The sequence below is a fragment of the Podarcis raffonei genome, chromosome 8 (genome assembly GCF_027172205.1).
Source record: "Podarcis raffonei isolate rPodRaf1 chromosome 8, rPodRaf1.pri, whole genome shotgun sequence".
Taxonomy (NCBI): Eukaryota; Metazoa; Chordata; class Lepidosauria; order Squamata; family Lacertidae; genus Podarcis; species Podarcis raffonei.
This window is the reverse complement of record NC_070609.1, coordinates 8,567,974-8,589,404: the sequence shown is the minus strand read 5'-3', so window position 1 is coordinate 8,589,404 and position 21,431 is coordinate 8,567,974. Positions and strand designations below refer to the sequence as shown.

General features: G+C 46.8%; 3 protein-coding genes across 5 annotated transcripts in view; 2 read left to right on the top strand and 1 right to left on the bottom strand.

The window, feature by feature from the left end:
• Positions 1-8,198, bottom strand: part of EHD2 (EH domain containing 2) — a 110,638-nt gene extending 102,440 nt beyond the window's left edge. For all 3 annotated transcript variants that reach the window (XM_053401889.1, XM_053401891.1, XM_053401890.1), the window contains exons 1-2: positions 7,653-8,198; positions 6,694-6,768 (exon numbers count right to left, since the gene is read on the bottom strand). The gene's annotated coding sequence lies outside the window, so the exon portion shown is untranslated. The remainder of the gene's footprint in view (positions 1-6,693; positions 6,769-7,652) is intronic.
• On the top strand, positions 1,148-3,530 carry LOC128418973 (NTPase KAP family P-loop domain-containing protein 1-like). Its single transcript, XM_053399190.1, has 2 exons — positions 1,148-1,295; positions 1,447-3,530. The coding sequence occupies exons 1-2, from the start codon at positions 1,148-1,150 to the stop codon at positions 3,528-3,530; spliced, it is 2,232 nt and encodes a 743-aa protein (XP_053255165.1).
• Positions 8,199-8,370: 172 nt separating the features above from the next.
• TMEM160 (transmembrane protein 160) lies at positions 8,371-19,499 on the top strand. Its single transcript, XM_053401902.1, has 3 exons — positions 8,371-8,615; positions 11,745-11,837; positions 18,644-19,499. Exons 1-3 carry the CDS (start codon positions 8,423-8,425, stop codon positions 18,898-18,900), a joined length of 543 nt encoding a protein of 180 aa, XP_053257877.1. The 5' UTR covers positions 8,371-8,422; the 3' UTR covers positions 18,901-19,499.
• Positions 19,500-21,431: the final 1,932 nt, after the last annotated feature.

Below are 21,431 nucleotides of genomic sequence, written 5' to 3'. Positions count from 1 at the left end.
TGCTTTAGTTTCATGCTTAAGGCAGTCAGTGCTACATCTTCCCTGTGGCCCCTGAAGCAGGAGGTTCAACCCCATCTCATTCAGCAGTGGTCTCAGCACAAGGGGCAGGCGGTTAATGATGCCCCTCCCTGATCACCTTTGTTCAGATTGCTACTTTTGCTTTGATAGCGGAATCATCATGGTTCACTGTTGTCGCCCAAGGTGTTTTCATAGGTAAGTGCGACATGAAGTCAGCCTTCTGCCTTCTGCCAATCCACTGTTTCATCACCATGATGGGAAGTTCCTCATTAAATAGCAGTTTGGGGCTGTTACAAATCGTGCCTTGACATGGCTGGGGATGGATGTGACCTGTTCTGGTGCACAATCCTTTTGCACTGCTGCTGCATATACTACTGCTGGCACTTTGGGTTTTGGCAGCAAGGATATACAGGCCATGGTGGACTTGACATTTGGAGCTTTCCAGCCTTATGTTAGGCCATCTAAGGGCCCACATTGGTTATAGTTCCACCTCACGTGCATCTCACAGTGCTTACTGGTGTGCACAGCATGGTGTTTTGGGTCAGTCAGAGGGTGTAGAAAACTGCTCAGTTTGGGTTCAGTCTCTGAGAGCCAGTGTGGTGTAGTGGTTAAGAGCGGTAGTCTCGTAATCTGGGGAACCGGGTTCGCGTCTCCGCTCCTCCACATGCAGCTGCTGGGTGACCTTGGGCCAGTCAAACTTCTCTGAAGTCTCTCAGCCCCACTCACCTCACCGAGTGTTTGTTGTGGGGGAGGAAGGGAAAGGAGAATGTTAGCTGCTTTGAGACTCCTGAAGGGGAGTGAAAGGCGGGATATCAAATCCAAACTCTTCTTCTTCTCTTCTTCTCTGAGCATTGGATGGGTAGGCGTTGTATGAGGTGGGATTGCCTCTTGCCAACATGGTTTGACCCTGTGCTGCTGCAGCACACTTCTCAGATCCTTGTCATGCATGTGGGTGCAACAATTTGGGCTTGCTAAAAGGCAAAACCCTTATCACCCAAGCCTGCCTTTAACTTCTCCTGTGGCGTGCCTCTTTATTTCACGCCTGTGGTTGCAATAGGAGGTGCTGACTGCAGCTACTATCCACCTGGTTTTTTAAAAAATAATATCTTTTTGCTTTCTTTCCTGTAAAATGGATTGTGATTGCACAGTTGAAACCCACGAAGCCCTTTACTGCAAAGCCCTGGCAAAGACTCTACAAGAGATTGACCCGCCAGTGACAGTGGGATTCTATGCACCATGGGGAAGAAACAAAAGAAGACTCTTAGATGAAATTGAAAGTAAGTACCGCCAATTCCCATGGGAAAAGAAAGCCCAGATAAGGAGACAAAATGTAAGGAGTGTGGAATAAACTGGGGCCAGGAGAAATCAATATTAAGTAATAACGGGTACAGATTAATATAAATGGTGTGCTTCTGCTTTCTTTTACAGGCCACATGCCCACGGAGGGAGAGGAAGGTGGAAGAAAGTATTCCCTGTTTTCACTCATTTGGCATATGATTCTATGTTACCCTGCTTCTGGTTCAGAAGAATACAAAGGTACCCAGTACATCTTCATCCATTTCGATGCCTGGGAGTATGTGGGATGTGACCACATCTGGGCTGGCATTCTTACAGCGCTGCTTGATGGAATCGAAGGAAAAAACAAAGCACTTTTTACAACATTTATGATCCTTGATGGGCAATCTCTGAAAAAAACTAAGAGAAGGAAATGGGTTTTTAAAGGATGGGGGAAGTTCTTCATTCCTATTATAATAGGTTTGATTCTTATTTTACTAGCAGTTAGCATGTTGATAAAGGATGATAACTTAAAGTCGCTCTTTGGATCCACTGCTTTAGTAGGGGCTATTCTGTTTATCGCTCCTTTCATACACGTAATGACAAAGTTCTACTACACACTGAAAAAGAAGCTTCAGATAGAAATTGACAGAAACACCCTCAGTGCCAAGATGGGCTTCATGAACTTTGTGAAAGAAGAAGTGGAAACCATAGCGAATTTCCTCCAGTTCCTGGGATGGATAGAGAATCGAAAGATCCTGGTGGTCCTGAAGATCATCAATTTGGACAGATGCACTCAGGACAAAGTGGTGAGTGTTCTGGATGCCATAAACATACTTCTTTCCAACAAAGATGCCCCATTTATCTCCATCTTGGCTGCCGATCCAAGCATCCTTGTGAACTGTATTCAGAAAGAAAAGAAAAACACAAATGGCTACTTGTACTTAAACCGAATTGTGTCCTTGCCCTTTTCCCTGCCGCATATGACTCCCAAGGACAAATTAAGGCTGTTTAATGAGATCCTGAAGGTGGATTATGAGAATCCAGCTGCATGCTCTTGTGAAGAAAACAACATCAAGATCACGGTGGTAGGTTTAGAAGACCCCAGCTGTAGCGAAAAGTTAAGTATTTGTAAGCACCTGATGAATAATGAATACATTCCAGGGAATTCTGCGCAACTGAAGAGGGTGGTGAACACAGTCCTGACCATCTTGTCCATCACCAAGATGGAATCGAAGGCTCCTTGGAAATATGAGGAAAAAATTGACATCAGAGAGGTGATAGACTGGGTTGTTCTTTCCAACGGCTGGCCTTGCCGCCTGAGCTGGATTTTGCAATGTTTGGATGATGCCCGATACCGAAGAAAGCTTGAGGAAAGCCAGAGGAGGGAAGCAGATAGACAAGGAAGAAATCTGCTATGGAGGGAAACAGAGGAAGATGGCAAAACATTACTGGAGATTTATGATGACCATGAGCCAGCATTGGCTAAGATTAAGAATGATATCCAAAAACTTCTGGAACTTGATGGAGATCCAGATCTGTTCAGAAGCTTCCTGGTCACCAGGTCCCATATCACAGCAAAGTGGGCCAGATATTTGGCAAATTACCTGATCAGTTTGGATCTCTCTTTGAAAAGGCCGTTTGAGTTGCTACGGGGCCTGAACAGCATAACAGCAGAGGAAGAAAAAGCAGAGAAAGAAACAGTAGACGAAAAGGCAGCAAGTCACCATCCATTGAGGGGAGAAAGACTTTGTGCTGGCAATCAGGCAATGGCTGTTCCCACCCGCCTTGCCCGACGCCCCACCTCTAGGAGTATTCTTCATAAGGAAGCTGTTCTGAGAGGAAGAAATGTGAGGGGGGAAAGACTCTGTGCTGGCCATGAGGCAATGGCTTTTCCCACCCGCCTTGCCCGACGCCCCAGCCCTAGAAGTCTCCTTCATATGGGAGGTGTTTTCAGAGGAAGAATTATGAGGGGGGAGAGACTTTGTGCTGGGCATCAGTCAAAGGCTTTTCCCACCCGCCTTGCCCGACGCCCCAGCCCTAGGAGTCTCCTTCATAAAGGAGCTGTTTCTGAAGGAAGAATTATGAGGGGTGAGAGACTTTGTGCTGACCATCAGACAATGGCTTTTCCCACCTGCCTTGCCCCACCCTCCAGTCTTTCCCAGACCGTGACTTTAAGAAAAGCAGAAACATCTGAGATGACAGAAGATGAGTTCAGAAATATTTTTTTTAAATAACTTTGTAAGTTGTGTGCCTTTGTTTCTCAACTTGATCCTTTTACAAGGTTTTGTATGTATTGTGGTATTTTATTCATTGTGAATTGCTGTTACTTTTACTGATTATAGTTTAGTAATTATTTATTGTAATTGTTGAGAGTGAATTTCTGTTTAATTATTATTTGCTGATACATAATGTTATTGTATATGTAATGGACTACTGAATGTTACTTTATTTGATATAAATTGTTTATTTTAAAGATATATTTTTATGATTACTTTTTTGTATTGGATCAAATTGATATAAGGTGTGTGTGATCTTTGTTGTATATTTTGTTGTTCCTTCAGCTTGTAAACAGCCTTGTGTATACTAATATAGAAAGGCGGTATACAAATTAAAAGTAAAATGAAAAAAATGAAATGAAATCAAGAACAGTGTCACAACAGCAAGCCACAACCCAAACAGTTTGAAAATGCATATGGCTACAGGTGTGAGACAGCCTTCTGCAGTTGTGCTGGTCAAGGCTGATGGGACTTGTAGTCCAAGACATCTGGAGGGCACCAGGCTGAGGAAGGCTGAGCTTAGAGATTCGAAGGACTCTACCACTTATCATTTCTCAAAAGGGTTAAAAGCAGTGCTATTTTTCTAGAAAAAGAGGTGCTGGAACTCATCATGAACACCTCCCTTGTTCTCTTAGAATGGCAATGGCGCCTACCTGAGAGGTATCAGAACTGAGTTCTAGTGAGTTCCAGGGCTGAAAAAAGCCCTAGTTAAAAGAACCAAACACAAAAATACCCCAGAACCACCAATATCCATGACCCAGAAATTAAACCTCAACCAATACTAGTTAGACATTTGGTAGACAATTTTAACAACCCTGGATCAATACTGGTTTTCCAATTAGGGTGTTAAGTCAACTCTCACATCATTATATCTCAAATGCTCCTATCTCTGTGTTTCTTACACAGGAGGCTGTCAAAGAAGGCATTAAAAAGCAACAAGACAAATACTTTCAACATGCATTGTTTTAAATCAGTAGTTAATATATCGAAATGGCAGAGCTTGAAACTCAGATGGGAATCTCCCCCACCAAACCCTGAAATGGCACTGCTGCATGTGTATCACTGGAAAATGAAACACTGTGAAAATTAGGGGGTCTGTTGTCTTTTCGGGACCTACCTGAAGACCCTCTTGTCAATAAGCTATTTTCCAGTCTGCATTTGTATTGGGGTATTTGTATTGGGTATTTTTGGATATTTTAATTTTTATTTGTTTGCCGTCCTGGGCTCTTCTCAACTGGGCAGGAGGAGGGTGTTCTGAAAGTGGGAGATATTGACAACAGCACCTTGTCATGGTCAGATCACTTTCTGTTGAGATTTATGTAGTTATAGTAAAGGCAACATTTCAGCACCTGTGTTTTTGTATAGGCAAGCCTACCTAGATATGTAGATGTTGATGTATTTTAATTTATTTTACTGTTAATCTTTTAGTTCATTTTAATTATTGTTTTTAACTGTTGTTTACGATAATTTTAATATTTCTTGTAAGCACCTTCAAAGCGTCAATACAATAAAGTGGTATATAAATTTTATTAAATAAACCAACAAGTGCTGGTGTGTGTGTGTGTGTATTGAAGTATTTATATTTAACTATAAATGTCATGGAACATAATGTTGGTGAATTTGCTCTCTGATTTCCAGGATTAGTAAAAGAGCGTTATGGGCTAGAATTGATATCTGGACCCAGCCCAATACATTTTGATGTTTGAAGCAGGTTATTAGCAGTGCTGAACATGCCAGAACACAGTTCCACCACCTTTTTTGGGGGGGAGGAGACAGGGAGGCTCTCGGACCTGTCAGAACATTGCGCCTCCTTCCCTAAGCTGGGCAAACGTTTTTCTGAGCTTAGGGAAGGAGGCGTAAGGCTCTGACAGGATCCTGGAGCCCTGCTGCCTCGTTTCCAAAGCTGGGAGGGCTTTAGGAAGGTGGCAGGATGGCTCTTGGACCCCCTCAAAGCATCATGCCTCCTTCTCTAAGCTGCGCAAATACTTCCCAGAATTGAGGTAGGAGGTGCAAGCCTGTGTCCCAGCAGAATGTCAGATGGTATGACCCTGTGGTGAAAATAAGCATGCAGAGTCAGGTACTGAGAGTGCAGAAAAAGTTGTGGTATTGCCGCATGTCATTATCATGCACCATGTAATAACTATATACCAAGATCATAATGAAGTTTCAGTAGAACATGCATTTGTTTAACATGTAATTGTTTCTCCTGGCCTCAGGGAAAATTTGTGCCCAGAGAGTACTGGCACCTGTTTTTTGCAGAAACAAAGCACTGCCTATAAGATCCCCACCCCTCACCCCATTCCCATGTATATATTCTGGCAGTTAAATCTGACTTCAGCTCTGGCAATGGGTCAGCATTCTTCACTGCATCCAAGGGCAGCAGGCTAACTTAGTGAGTGCAGAGGAAGGCATATGGCACACAAAGCTGCCCTCCAACTGACAGGAAGAGCTGGAGGGGCTGCCCCTGCTTTACTCCCACCCGCAGCACCTGCCACCTGAAGCAGTTGCCTCACTCGGCCAAATGATAGGGCAGGCTCTAGTTTAATAGAAATCGTGGGAATATGAAAATCATTTCAAAAGAGATTACACATGCCTTTTCTGACTGCTTCACCCCTATCCAGCACCTATGGGTGAGGCTCAAGATCTGTGTGTGCAGAGGACAACAGAAGCATTTTGGGAGAGGCAGAGAGACACAGAGAGAAAAAGAAGGAAAAGAAATAATATTAATAATTTATTATTTATACTCCTCCCATCTGGCTGGGTTTTCCCCAGCCACTCTGGGCGGCTCCCAACTGAATATTAAAAACACAATACAGCATTAAACATTAAAAACTTCCCTAAACAGGGCTGCCTTCAGATGTCTTTTAAAAGTAAGATAGTTGCTTATTGCCTTGAAGGGAGGGTGTTCCACAGGGTGGGCACCACTACCGAGAAGGCCCTCTGCCTGGTTCCCTGTAACCTCACTTCTCGCAAGTTGGGTGATTATATCTTGGGGAGTGCTGGATCCAAGGAATTTGATTGTGAGGTAGTAAATTTACTGTGGGAAAGAACACTGTGCTGTTTGCCTCTTCCTGTGCTCATCTTGTATAATTGTGCATAAATACAAACATTGCAAACTCACATAAGCATCCAGTGATCTCTCCTTCCAGGAAAGCAGCACCCCTGAAACCTCTTGCCATTTCGGGAAGTGGGGCACCTGTAAAAATAATGTGTGAAACTCTGCAAATTGGTACCATTTATATTTGAAACTGCCCTGACGCGGGTGGCGCTGTGGGTAAAAGCCTCAGCGCCTAGGGCTTGCCGATCGAAAGGTCGGCGGTTCGAATCCCCGCGGTGGGGTGCGCTCCCGTTGTTCGGTCCCAGCGCCTGCCAACCTAGCAGTTCGAAAGCACCCCCGGGTGCAAGTAGATAAATAGGGACCGCTTACTAGCGGGAAGGTAAACGGCGTTTCCGTGTGCGGCTCTGGCTCGCCAGAGCAGCGATGTCACGCTGGCCACATGACCCGGAAGTGTCTCCGGACAGCGGTGGCCCCCGGCCTCTTGAGTGAGATGGGCGCACAACCCTAGAGTCTGTCAAGACTGGCCCGTACGGGCCTGGGTACCTTTACCTTTTATATTTGAAACTCTATGATTTATTATTTTTTAATGGAGACACAATTTAGGTTTTCTTCCCCAATGTAGAAGAGAAAGGGACCCTGGCTCTCTGGAGGGACAGGAAACGGGGAGCAAAAAAGGTATTTGGTGTTAAGGAGGAAGTGGGGCCTTTGAATGGAGCCCAAATACATCTACAGTGGTACCTCGGGTTAAGAATTTAATTCGTTCTGGAGGTCGGTTCTTAACCTGAATCTGTTCTTAACCTGAAGCACCACTTTAGCTAATGGGGCCTCCCACTGCCACCGCGCGATTTCTGTTCTCATCCTGAAGCAAAGTTCTTAACCCGAGGTACTATTTCTGGGTTAGCGGAGTCTGTAACCTGAAGCATCTGTAATCTGAGGTACCACTGTATATGGTACACTTGAGGTTTTACTCCAAGCAGGGCAATATTTGCCACACAGACTGGTGACCTCAAGCGAATGCTCACCTGCTAACACTTCCTGTCATAAATAAATTGCAGAGAGTTGAGGGCGTTGGTGTCCATGGCTCAGGAGAAATGGGGCACTGGGAGCCTAGTAGGGTTTATGACAACCCTGCAGTGCGGTCCAATACTACAGATATTATCTTTGTGGTTTATGGCAGCCCTGTCATATCACTGTAAGATGGTCCACACTGAACATGGGTCTCGGAGCTGGAAGCGAGCAGTTTATGACAGGCCTGAACTCTTAGCTCACTGTTCAAATTTTCATATGGCAGATTGAGCGGAGCTTTGAACTTAAAACGTCTTTTTCCTTCCTTCCGCTCGTCAGTCACACAAGCGAAGCTTTCCTCGGTCCTAAAACTGGAACCATGGAGACGTTTTCTGTCACTCAACCGCTTTTCTCTCTCTGTACAGTGTAACGTACTGTACTTGGCTCTCCTGAGGTAGAGACTACAATCCCCAGCATGCAACGGGGCAGCCCAGAGCTGAGGAAAGCGATTGCATCTCCCAGAATGCTCTCGGGAGACCAATCAGAAGGATGAAGGTACCCCGTAGAATCACGAAGGACCTATCCTGATAAGCAACGTATCCGCCTCACTTCACAACGACATGCGCCTCGGCCAATCCCTCTCGAAATCTCCCGGCGGAGGGGCGGTGCTGCCGAGGAGCGGCAGCCCACGCGGCCTATCAGCACCAGCCCCGCCTTCCGCGCCTGACAGGGGCGGTCTCTCCGCACACCGGCTCCTTAGTCTTGAGCCTTTCCCGAGGCCGCCGCCATGGCGCTGAGCGGGGGCTGGTGGAGCCGGGCCATGGCGCGGGCGAGAGGGGCCGGCGGCCTGTTGAGGGGAGAGGCCTGGCCGTGGAAAGGGAGGGCGGCGAGGCCCAGCTCTGGGCGGGGCCCGGGACCTCCCGTCGTCTCGGAGCTGGACAAGGCAGACGCCTGGCTCCTCAGGAAAGCTCACGAGACCGGTGAGGGAGGGGCGGCGGGTGGGGGGGCTGAGGCGCGCGCGGGGAGGGGCGGGGCCTGCGGAGGGCCGACGTGGGCGGGGCTTCTGAAGGGGCGGGGCTCAAGGTCTGTTGCAGGAAGTAGACCGATAAAGACGTTCCAGGGCGGGAACAGGGAGGCTTAATGTGGGCCAAGGGTCACCTCTTAGGAGCCTGCTTTTAAAAATAACTCCTTATGTTAGATATTTTACATTGCATGTTTAACTTTAATATCCCCCAACAATATTATATGTATATATATGCTATTAGGCAGTACCTTTATCAATGTGCAAGGTTAAGAGTTCGGCAGAGCTCTTCGTCAGGTATAGGCAAACTCCGGCCCTCCAGATGTTTGGGACTACAGTTCCCATCATCCCTGACTACTGGTCCTGTTAGCTAGGGATGATGGGAATTGTAGTCCCAAACATCTGGAGGGCCAGACTTTGTCTATGCCTGGGGTAGGTGGTGCACAATGCAGAGTTGAAAGGGATCAGAAACGCCCGCCTCCCTGTAGAAACAATTCTGTCCTAACAGCAGTTTCCAAACTGCTGGTTGGAAGGTAGTCTTCAAAAGGTAGCCCCACAAACAGCACATTACAGTGGTATCTTGTGTTACATATGCTTCAGGTTACAGACTCCGCTAAGCCAGAAATAGTACCTCGGGTTAAGAAGTTTGCTTCAGGATGAGAACAGAAATCGTGCTCCGGCGGTGCGGTGGCAGCGGGGGGGCCCATTAGCTAAAGTGGTGCTTCAGGTTAAGAACAGTTTCAGGTTAAGAACGGAACTCCGGAACGAATTAAGTACTTAACCCGAGGTACCACTGTACACTGTACGTTGAGGTCTGCGTATAGACTTAGTCAGAAGATGCAAGACTGCAGGCTAGATCAGGTGTCAACCTATAAGTAGGATTCTAGGAAGCAGCAGCAATGGCTAATCCCCACTTTTGAAAACATTAAACTTTGGTGTTACCTCAGTCTGTTTCATGCCAGGTGTGGGGTACCTGTGGCCCTTCAAATGTTGGTCCACAGCCAGCATGGACAGTGGTCAGCGCTGATGGGAGTTGTAGTTGGAACAACATCTGGAGGTCTGCATTATCTTCTTTAGTCAGACATCATTTGTGAAGAGAAGCATAGCTAGCTTTATATCAGCAAAGTTCGTGACTGATTTTATGTACAGTACTAGGCAAAACAGTCAATTGAAGCATTGCCTAGTGATTTTAACTAAATATCAAAGATCCTCTTATGTGGAACATGATTTAGAACAGGGATGCAGAACCTGTGGTCTTTCAGACATTGTAGGACTAACTCCCACCAACCCTTACCCTTTCAGTACATAGGACGTGCCTTTTCCTGGCTTAGACCATTGGCTGTTGTAGCTCTGAATGGTCAGTTTTCTTGAATGGCACCTTCTCGCCAAGGGATCTCTCTGCACCACCTGCTTCTTCACCCTTTTAATTGTAGGTCTCAGGACTGAACCTGGGGCCTTCCACTGGCACCTGTTTGGTGGTTTGTTTCTTTGCCTGCCCCATAGCTAAGACTTCATTACAGTATTGTTCAGGGTATTTAAGTACTTTTATCATTATGCTGTTTCTAGCTACAGCTTCAGATTTTGTTGATGCTGTAATCTTGCATTGGGACCTGGGTGGTGCTGTGGGTTAAACCACAGAGCCTAGGACTTGCCAATCAGAAGGTTGGCGGTTCGAATCCCCGCAATGGGGTGAGCTCCCATTGCTTGGTCCCTGCTCCTGCCAACCTAGCAGTTAGAAAGCACGTCAAGTGCAGGTAAATAAATAGGTACCACTCCGGCGGGAAGGTAAAGGGCGTTTCCGTGCGCTGCTCTGGTTCGCCTCCAGAAGCGGCTTAGTCATGCTGGCCACATGACCCGGAAGCTGTACTCCTGCTCCCTCGGCCAGTAAAGCGAGATGAGCGCCGCAACCCCAGAGTTGGTCACGACTGGACCTAATGGTCAGGGGTACCTTTTACCTTTAATCTTGCATTCTTTCAAGTATTTAAGATGTTTATATGCCACTTTTCAGCCAGACCTTTCAGAGTGGTTTAAGTAATATTCTAACATACCATTAAAAATTCTTCAATAAAACCAATTCGCTCCAAGAGAATAATGTTCAATATGATTCTTGAGTGGTGATGGTTGCTGTTGTAGAGGAAACACCCAAACTGGACTACTGCTCGGTGTTTGGCAGCTCATCGGGCTCTTCTTTCTTAACCCACTTTTCTTCTGCTGTAAACCACCCTGGCATTGTTGGCATCGAGGGGTGGCACACATGGAGTAGGAACAAACAAAGCCTTCCTTTGAAACGTGAATGCTCATTAAATCACCATGGCTGTTTCCACTGCCTTTCAACCCACCTTGCTCCCGCAGTTGCTTGCAGTGGGGAGCTGCCCACCGAAGTGCCTGCTCCTCCCTCCCTCTTCCCTCTCAGTGGGCAGAGAGGGAGGAGCCAGGCAAGCTGTGGCACAATGGTCTCAAGTCATCCTTACAAACAATATCACGAAGAATAACATAAAAACCAACTAAAGCGTTAACAGCTAAGAACATTTAAAGATACTCAGAACTGAAACAACAGCAGCACTTTTCTATCTGTTTTTGAGTGTTCAGAACGCTTCATGAATACAGTGGTACCTTGGTTCCTGAACGGCTTGGCTCCCAAACAAGTCAGCTCCCAAATGCCGCAAACCCGGAAGTATGTGTTCCGGTTTGCGAAACGTTTTTTGGAAGCCGAACGTCCGTTTTGGCTGTCGGCATTGTTTCCGGGCCAATCAGAAGCCACACATTGGTTTGTGAACGTTTTGGAAATCGAACGGACTTCCAGAACAGATTGAGTTCGGGAACCAAGGTACCACTGTATTGTCCTAGTTAATCCTTGTAACAACCAATTCTGTAAAGTAAGGTGACAGTTATGTTTATTAACAGTAGCACTGGACTATCATATTTTACAGGCTTACCTGGGAATATGTCTCAGTGGGGCTTACTTCTAAGTAGATATGTGTAGGGTGTACTATTAGCATTATTAATATGTGTTGATTTAATCTGATGAAACCATGTCTGCTTCAACACAGAGGAAATGGTTCTTATTCCCTTCCTCCTTTCCCTCCAGGGTTCCTCTCCTGGTTTCGGAATGGCTTGCTGGCTACTGGCGTTGGAGTGATTTCTTACGTTCAGAGCGACATGGGGCGCGAAGCAGCTTATGGTAGGTAACAAGCAAGTCGATACTCAGGGTGGGGTGACAGGATATTGGCAGATCTTAGTTTGCTGCCATAGATAAAGGAATCATTCCATCAAAATGTTGTTGGCATCATTCTTCTAAGAGGATAACAATCATAGAAGGGGTTACCTGTGTCAACAGGCCAACACCCTTTCCTTAGGGAGAAGTGAGAAGCCACAAAGTCAGCTTACATGGCTCTGATTCATTTATCCTTTGGATCAGAAACTTGCATCGTGGGTTCATACAGGCCATACAATTGCCTCATCTGCAGTGTGCAGTGATGTGGAGCGGAAAAAATGTTGATTCATAGGATGGTTAGTAACAACAAACGGATGCCCACTGTAACCACAGTATTAGGCAAGCTTGACGGTTTGAACGCTTTTAGCCTTGTTTACTAAATACAGGTGATATATGCTGAATTACATCACTCTCCAGTCAAGGGTATCGGAAAATTTCCCCAATTTGCACAGGACACTTTTCTAATTCAATTCATTTTTCAAACATCACTGGCAGTGTGCGAAATTAGCCAGGCACATTTTATGATTAGCGTAGATCCATTTGGGACCACATGGAGATTTGTGGATGCCAGGTTGGCCACTGAGGAAAGCAAAATGTCACGGAGAGAAAGATCTGAAATATTTCCCTTGTAGCTTGAATTCATTTTATTCTGTGTTGTTTTATTTGATGTTTTAATGTGTTGTAAACCACTTGGAGATTTGTTCTTTAAAATAGAGAACTGGGCCAAAACAAACAAGATGAACTTTAACAGGGAGAAATGTAAAGTATTGCACTTGGGCAAAAAAAATGAGAGGCACAAATACAAGATGGGTGACACCTGGCTTGAAAGCACTACATGTGAAAAGGATCTAGGAGTCTTGGTTGACCACAAACTTGACATGAGCCAACAGTGTGACGCGGCAGCTAAAAAAACCAATGCAATTCTGGGCTGCATCAATAGGAGTATAGCATCTAGATCAAGGGAAGTAATAGTGCCACTGTATTCTGCTCTGGTCAGACCTCACCTGGAGTACTGTGTCCAGTTCTGGGCGCCACAGTTCAAGAAGGACACTGACAAACTGGAACGTGTCCAGGAGGGCAACCAAAATGGTCAAAGGCCTGGAAACGATGCCTTATGAGGAACGGCTAAGGGAGCTGGGCATGTTTAGCCTGGAGAAGAGGAGGTTAAGGGGTGATATGATAGCCATGTTCAAATATACAAAAGGATGTCATATAGAGGAGGGAGAAAGGTTGTTTTCTGCTGCTCCAGAGAAGCGGACACAGAGCAATGGATCCAAACTAGAAGAAAGAAGATTCCACCTAAACATTAGGAAGAACTTCCTGACAGTAAGAGCTGTTAGACAGTGGAATTTGCTGCCAAGGAGTGTGGTGGAGTCTCCTTCTTTGGAGGTCTTTCAGCAGAGGCTTGACAACCATATGTCACGAGTGCTCTGATGGTGTTTCCTGCTTGGCAGGGGGTTGGACTCGATGGCCCTTGTGGTCTCTTCCAACTCTATGATTCTATGATTCTATGATATAAAGTGGTATAAGAATCAGAATAAGACTAATATCATTATACCATGGAGTGGAGGGGAGGGAACATAACCTCGATATTCCATTATGGTGACTGCAGCCCAGGTTTAAAGTGCCATTTGGCGATTAGATTATATGTCTGAGTTTCTAACACTGATCACTGGTAATATGAGAATAAATTAGAGGCCTGCCTTTCAGGGCCGTGGTAAGGATAATTAAGAAGAAGAGTTTGGATTTGACATCCCACTTTATCACTACCTGAAGGAGTCTCAAAGCGGCTAACATTCTCCTTTCCCTTCCTCCCCCACAACAAACACTCTGTGAGGTGAGTGGGGCTGAGAGACTTCAGAGAAGTGTGACTAGCCCAAGGTCACCCAGCAGCTGCATGTGGAGGAGCGGAGACGCGAACCCGGTTCACCAGATTACGAGACCACCGCTCTTAACCACTACACCACACTGGCTCTAACACTAAGGGTGGATCCCCATGGGTCATTTTCTGAGACTTGGTCAAGGTCTTCCAATACAACTGATGAAATAGAAGGTACCTAGCCTCTGGTCTTCTGCCCCTCTTCTCTTCAGACAAAGGACGCAACCACAAGCTGTATAGTTTGCATATGTAGCAGGAGAGTAGGCCTGGGTGATATATCGATATATTGCCCAGGACCAGTATATGGGGGCATGCCGCAATGATAGCTTCACTCAGCAGTATATTGCTGGTGAAACTACAGTGGTACCTCAGGTTACATACGCTTCAGGTTACAGACTCCGCTAACCCAGAAATATTACCTCGAGTTAAGTACTTTGCTTCAGGTTGAGAACAGAAATCGTGCTCCAGCGGCACGGCAGCAGCAGCAGGCCCCATTAGCTAAAGTGGTGCTTCAGGTTAAGAACAGTTTCAGGTTAAGTACGGACCTCTGGAACGAATTAAGTACTTAACCTGAGGTACCACTGTATCACCGCATCCCACTGTATCACTCGAGTCCCTTTGCCCCCAGCATGCTGAGGGAGAAACAAACTAGCTGGGAGCTAGAGGCAGAGGGACTCAAGCTGTGGCAGCTTCACCAACAATATACCGCTGGTGAAACCACCATCGCACTCAGCCCCGACATAGGGAGAATCAAGCTGAATCGGTGGGGTGCCCTTTCAGCTTGTTCCTTCCTCCGCTTCTTTAAACTGCATGGCTGAGGAGCGTGCTGCTGTCAAGCAATTTTACGGAGCCCCCCACCCGCCGCAGCCCACGAGGCACTGGGGTGAAAGTGCCTCAGCTCCCACAACGAGAGCTGCAGCAGTTTCACCTGGCATCCCACCGGCTGGGGCCAACACAGCTTTTTTCAACGTCCCGGTATATCGCTGGTGACACACCGCAGCTGTAACCCTGGAGCTCAGGAAGTGGACACTGGCATCACAGCCTGTTTTGCCCATTTGCAAAACAGACCTGTTTATTTGCCCGGCTGCAGGTGGGGAGTCAAAATGGCTTTAAAGTGACTGGATTGAGAAGACTTTGCAAACCGGAAAAGAGCGGGTTGTTCTTCTAGGCTGTTGCTGTGTAGCAAATGACTTACGGAGAGCTGGGTTGTCCGAGGGGGAACCTACTTGAGATGCACCTTGTGCAACATTTGTCTGTAGACACTGTACTGTCTACGACTGGGGCAGTCATTCTTCCAACATTTGGAAGAGCTAATTGATGGTTAGAGCCAGAAAGAGCTTCTCTGAATAAGTGAGTCAAAAGACAAGAGGAACCTTAATAAGTCTCAATTGACATTTCAGACACTAATAGCTCTTGTGATGTCATCTTCTGTAAACGGCACCCAGAAGAGCAAACGATTCTACAGCCTTGAAAGTCAGACAGGGACTGTTTCAGCGACCTTGGACAGTTTGCTTGTCCCTAGGAAAAAGCTGGGTGGGGAGAAGTAGCCGACTTTAAAAGCTCAAGGCCAGCAGTGGCAGTTAGAGGCTGAGGATCCACCGAGTTGCAGGTGTATTCCCTTTGCCCACATGGAATGCCCAGGAAGGGGTAGCAGGTGTGCAGAGAGGAAGGAGAAGCAGAGGGTTTGTTCTATGAAATGGGCGACTTGAACTCTTTATGCCTGAATAAAACGGAAAGTTGAAATTGATGTGCCCTGAAGTCTGTGAAATAAAGCAGGGAAGGAGACAAGAGGAGGCAGGGTTTGACTGCATCAGGACTGGGGAACCTGTCGCCCTTCCAGCATTGCTGGACTGCGACTATAACAGTTGACCATTGATGATGATATTATTACTATTATTATTATTATTATTATTATTATTATTAATACCCCGTCCATCTGGCTGAGTTTCCCCAGCCACTCTGGGCGGCTCCCAATTGAGTGTTAAAAACAATACAACACTAAATATTAAAAACTTCCCTAAACAGGGCTGCCCTCAGGTGTCTTTTAAAGATAAGATAGCTGCTTATTTCCTTGACATCTGATGGGAGGGTGTTCCACAGGGCGGGCGCCACTACCGAGAAGGCCCTCTGTCTGGTTCCCTGTAACCTCACTTCTCGCAATGAAGGAACTGCCAGAAGGCCTTCAGCGCTGGATCTCAGTGTCCGGGCTGAACGATGGGGGTGGAGATGCTCCTTCAGGTATACAGGACTGAGGCTGTTTAGGGCTTTCAAGGTCAGCACCAACACTTTGAATTGGGCTCGGAAACGTACTGGGAGCCAATGCAGTTCTCTCTGGACTGGTGTTATGTGGTCCCGGCGGCCACTCCCAGTCACCACACTAGCTGATGGGGGCTGGAGCCCAATGACACCTGGAGGTCACAAGTTTCCCTACTCTGAACGGCATTCTTGCTTGCTTATAAGAAATCTACATTACAGGGGCCCAGCAGAAGTCCTTTGTGAGATTCTGGCCTTCTGCTCCCTAAGCACCAGGCTGTGCCAGCAGGTGCTTCTCTGTCCTCTTCGCTCCATTTTTGTATGTCCACCTACCCAACTGGATAACAATATCTCAATTCTTTCCCCATTTACTTGCCCCCCCCAGCACACCAGACTTGCAGCCAGGCTAGCAGTCAAGACTGATGCTGCAAAGAGTAGCACTTGTTCCTTTCCCCAGAGGCTAGGGCACCAGAACATACACTTGGCCCCTTAAAGTGGTTCTCCCTCCCTCGCCCCTCCTTCCCCATTTTAAAGGAAATTCAGCACACTGATAATTATGCAGATTGCAGTGACCTGTGAGCTTGCATAATTCCGCCATCTTCCAAATGCAAATAGCTTTTCCTAAAAACAAGCCATAGTCCTGCGGATAAGCTGCATTTTGTTAATTGGCTTTTCTCCAGATACCGGGTTTCTTTACAGTATTGTCACCTCTTTCACCTCAATGCAGTCAGGAGAGAGAGGTCGCTGGATGGGCTCTGAGAAGGCAAAAAGAGTAAAGACTTGTCATGTGTCCAGCATTCCCTGTGGCTGCACAGTGAAGGGGGCAATCTGCAACTATGGACAAGTTTGTTTTAACGTATCCTCTTCTATATGCAATGCAGAAATTAGGCGCACAAGTAGAAAACCAGTTTTAGGTACAGCATCCTCTTGAATTGCACCAGCTTTGGTAAAGATCCCACTCTCTCAGACACTATATATGTGTGGGGTGGGTGGGGGAGAGAGTAGCAGTTACACAGCAAAGTCAATACAGTGGTACCTCGTGTTACATACGCTTCAGGTTACATACGCTTCAGGATACAGACTCTGCTAACCCAGAAATAGTGCTTCAGGTTAAGAACTTTGCTTCAGGATGAGAACAGAAATCTTGCTCCAGCGGTGTGGCAGCAGCAGGAGGCCCCATTAGCTAAAGTGGTGCTTCAGGTTAAGAATGGATCTCCGGATTAAGTACCGTATTTTTTGCTCTATAAGACACACCAGACCACAAGACGCACCTAGTTTTTGGAGGAGGAAAACAAGAAAAAAAATATTCTGAATCTCAGAAGCCAGAACAGCAAGAGGGATCGCTGCGCAGTGAAAGAAGCAATCCCTCTTGCTGTTCTGGCTTCTGGGATAGCTGCACAGCCTGCATTCGCTCCATAAGACGCACACACATTTCCCCTTACTTTTTAGGAGGGAAAAAGTGAGTCTTATAGAGCAAAAAATACGGTACTTAACCTGAGGTACCACTGTATTGTTGGGATATTGAGGGCTGCCTGAAAAGGATTTAGTCACTGCTGAGTCTTAAATCTGTCAACTGGTTCCAAAACAGTGTTTCTCATTTATGCCACAGTGGGGCAGTGGATCCTCATACTTGAAACTGAGCTACAATTAGTTGTGTTGGTGTTCCTGGTTTATAAACAGCATTTGTGGTTTTGAGAAATGACATAGTTGTACAGGTATGAAGGGGTGGTGGTGAGGAATAATTATGATCAAGTTTTTATCTTTGAGGAGCCAGTGGAGTAGGCATGGTTTCTTTTTTGGGTTCATCATGCTGGAAATAGGATATTACCTCTGCAAGACAGTGTGCATGTCAAACATTCCAACTGAATCCCTTTCACCTCCCCAGGCTTTTCACACCAGATTCCCTGTCCCAATGGGATCTTGCCCTCCACCACTACAGCAGGAGACTTGGAGTGGGTCTCTTTGTGTATCAAATAACCTCCAGATTTAGAGGAACAAATTAAATACTTTCTTTTCTGAGCCTGTGCCACTTCTGGTGAATAGAGAAACTCAGTAGGGATGGGTAACCATATTAATTCAGAGACAGGAGGTAGGCAAGATTAAAAGAGACCTATGCAGGCTTTAGAGTCATGTAGAACTTTTCACCAATGGTTTGTTTTTTCAGCCCATGAATAGCTTGGCTCGTCTTGAAGGCATGTGTGCTCCTAGCTCAAACTTAGTCGGTCTAATAAAATTTCATGTTACCTTTTTAATGTCAGCTTGAAGGTGTGAATTTATAAAGAATACAGTGGTAACCTCAGGTTACAGACTACGCTAACCCAGAAATAGTACCTTGGGTTAAGAACTTTGCTTCAGGATGAGAACAGAAATTGCGCGGCGGCGGCAGGAGGCCCCATTAGCTAAAGTGGTACCTCAGGTTAAGAACAGTTTCAGGTTAAAAATGGACCTCCAGAACGAATTAAGTTCTTAACCCGAGGTACCACTGTACATAAGAATTAATAAGGGATTTCTCCCCTCCAGTATAAGCCCATCTAGACACGCATAGGTTTTTTTTGTTTCAGTAGAAGGCTGTTGAGTTGTATAGGCAGGCATATTCACTGCTTTGTACTGCCCCTATGCTGACTTTTGTATCTCCTTGCAGGTTTCTTCATCCTGGGTGGAATCTGCGTCTCGTACGGCAGCGCCTCCTACCTCGTCAGCCTCTTCCTCCTCCGTCGCACCATGATGCTGTCCTTTTCCACGGCTCTCCTGAACTGTGCCGCAGTCACCACTGTGGCACTGTTCTGGCTGTGCGCCATCTCCCTCTACATTGGGCGCTTGGAGGTGGAGATCATCCAGGACGACCCCAATGACAAGTGCCAGGACAAGAAAAAGGAGGACGGGAAGTCGGATAAGTGAAGGCCCAGTTGGCTTGTGCAGACACGCGACGGTATTCTGTGGACTGCAGCTTTTAAGGCCACCCCACCCGGCATGTTTGAATCCTTCTGCCTTTTGGGCCGAAGGGCAAGGAGAGGCGGCTTCCTTGCAAACAAGAGACAAGCGGATGTGTTGGCTGCTTTGTATTTATTTCAGGTTTTCCAGATGGGCTCTGGGAAAGTGACAGTAGCAAAAATCAGGTCACCGGCAACGACAAAGAAAGGGATTGTTCAGAGGACGCTCTGCTGAGCCAGCAGCACGCACTCTTGCTGAACTGGGGTCTCTGGCACGTAAGCATTCTGTTGAAGTTGGTCTTGCTCTGCTCTGCGCCCCCCCCCCCCCCGCTTCAACCAGTTAATTGATATGCTAGCTGATATTTATCAGCTAAAGATATTGTAAGAAATGTCCTGCTCTCTTGGCATCTCCTGTAAAGCCTGGCCCTGCTTTCCCAGTGTTGCTTAAGCTCCCCAGTCCTCCTGCTCCTCACATATCAGGTGTATCTCTTCTGCCACTGGCCCATGCCTTCTTTGCGCCACCTGTCCAAATCAGTTGACATTTGTATTAAAGACACCAAAACCAAATCTCCTACTTTTTTTTTTTAACCTGGTGACAAAAAACTGCTCACGCTCTTTCCTCCGATAGCAGCCGGGCACGCAGCTCTTGGTTTTAGCTGGGGAGACTAACTTCTACCCTGTTTCCCGAAAGTAAGACATCCCCCCAAAATAAGACCTACTTGCAGTTTTGCCTCTCGCTGTAATATAAGGCACCCCCCAAAATAAGAGCTCCCCCGAACATAAGGCCTCCCAGAATATAAGGCCCCAGAAGCTACAGTAAGGTGTCTGACGCCTCTGGACCGTAGCGGCAGGTGCCGCCGTGCAGCTCACTGATGGGCTGCAGCGCAGCCGGAGCTGTTCAGGCAGTGCGAGGTCTCTTTAAATCAGAGAGCCCGTGCCACCGCCAGGACAAGCTGCCGCCTGCTGCTGCTTGCTCTGCCCTGATGGAGTCTGGCTGACTCACAATTAGACAATAAATGTGTACCATATTCTTCTTCATGGAAAAATAAGACATCCCCTGAAAATAAGACCTCGTGCATCTTTGGGAGCAAAAATTAATATAAGACACTGTCTTATTTTCGGGAAAACAGGGTACGTACAAAAGCGATTTCATCGATTCTGCCAGCTGGCACCTAAGGCCATCTTCTCCCTTCATAGCTTCCCACACTTTTCACATCAAGGTGTGAGGGTGGTTCTTGAGATAAGGTGGGACCCTCGAGGCATGGAACCCAGAAGTCCCGTGGCATCCCTGCTATATAGGTTGGCACAATCCTACTCTTCACATTGTAGCTCATTGAAGCTGCCAGGGCCCACCACCACCACCACGAATGCCTGCCCTAGCCACCCCCCCTCCCCACAATGCCAAGCAGCTGCGTCTACAAGCCACCAGTTGGCATTTCCCAGCATGTCCTGGAGAGGCACTACATTGAGCATTCTGGAGCACTGAGAGAAGCTAGAACTACCGCCAAGCCTCGCTTGGAACACTGCTCCCAGCAATGTTTCTACCAGAAGTGCCAATAGGGCACCCACAAACCCAAGTGGCAGCTCTAGATAGAGCTGTGTGTTTGCAGGCCTTCCCCTGTTGAGCCTCATTTGAGCTGTGCTGCTCCTATAGGCAGGGGCTTTGTCATGCACTTATAATAGGGAAGATGAGAGCTCTTCCCTCCAGACGTGGATGCACAGCATGCAGCTGACGTAGATGGGAAGGGCTGTGATTGGACTTCATCCCCCCTCTGGGTACATAAGAAAAACCATGTTGTATCAAGCCAAAGGCCCATCTAGTCTACAGCCTGCTCTCCCTGGGGGCAACCAGATGCCTGTGGAAAATGAAGCAGGACCCGAGCACAGCAGCACTTCTCCCATTTGTGTGTCCCAGCAACTCAGAAGCACCCTGCCTCCAACAACAGAGCCCTTGTGGCTAACAGGCACTGGCAGCCTTATCCTCCATGAATTGCTAAAAAGTCTCTTTTAAAGCCATCCAAGTACGTGGCTGTCACTACCTCTGGGGGGAACTGCTTTCACAGTTTATGTGCTGTGTGAAGAAGTCCTTTCTTGAATCTTCCAACATTCAGCTTCACCGGATGGCCCCAACTCCTAGTATTCTGGTGGGAGGGAAAAGTCTACCTATCCAGCTCTGTCATGTTTCACCTTATACACTTTCGTGACCCTGTGCACAGTAGCTCTTGTCCTATTTGAATGTTTGAGCTGGCAATGAGGAAGGCAGTCACTTTTCTCAACAGTATTGAGACCTTTCCTTGTGCTTTAGCAGCGCCAAATTTCCTTTTCGTTTTAGGTAGTTGCTCACAATTTGCCAAGGCTGCTTTGAATTTCACACCTGTCCTTGATGGCACTTGGCAACTACTTCTGCTTCTATCACAGAATCACAGAACTGTAAAATTGGAAGGGATCACAATAGTCATCTAGTCCAACAGCCCCCTGCAATGCAGGAATCTTTTTGCC

What these genes read in the sequence shown, in the direction of transcription:
- TMEM160 (XM_053401902.1), top strand. Translation starts at nt 8,423, where the DNA reads ATGGCGCTGAGCGGGGGCTGGTGGAGCCGGGCCATGGCGCGGGCGAGA. An exon ending in CAGGAAAGCTCACGAGACCG is followed by an intron (nt 8,616 to 11,744) that starts GTGAGGGAGGGG and finishes CTTTCCCTCCAG; the next exon opens with GGTTCCTCTCCTGGTTTCGG. An exon ending in GGGGCGCGAAGCAGCTTATG is followed by an intron (nt 11,838 to 18,643) that starts GTAGGTAACAAG and finishes ATCTCCTTGCAG; the next exon opens with GTTTCTTCATCCTGGGTGGA.
- LOC128418973 (XM_053399190.1), top strand. Translation starts at nt 1,148, where the DNA reads ATGGATTGTGATTGCACAGTTGAAACCCACGAAGCCCTTTACTGCAAA. An exon ending in ACTCTTAGATGAAATTGAAA is followed by an intron (nt 1,296 to 1,446) that starts GTAAGTACCGCC and finishes TTTCTTTTACAG; the next exon opens with GCCACATGCCCACGGAGGGA.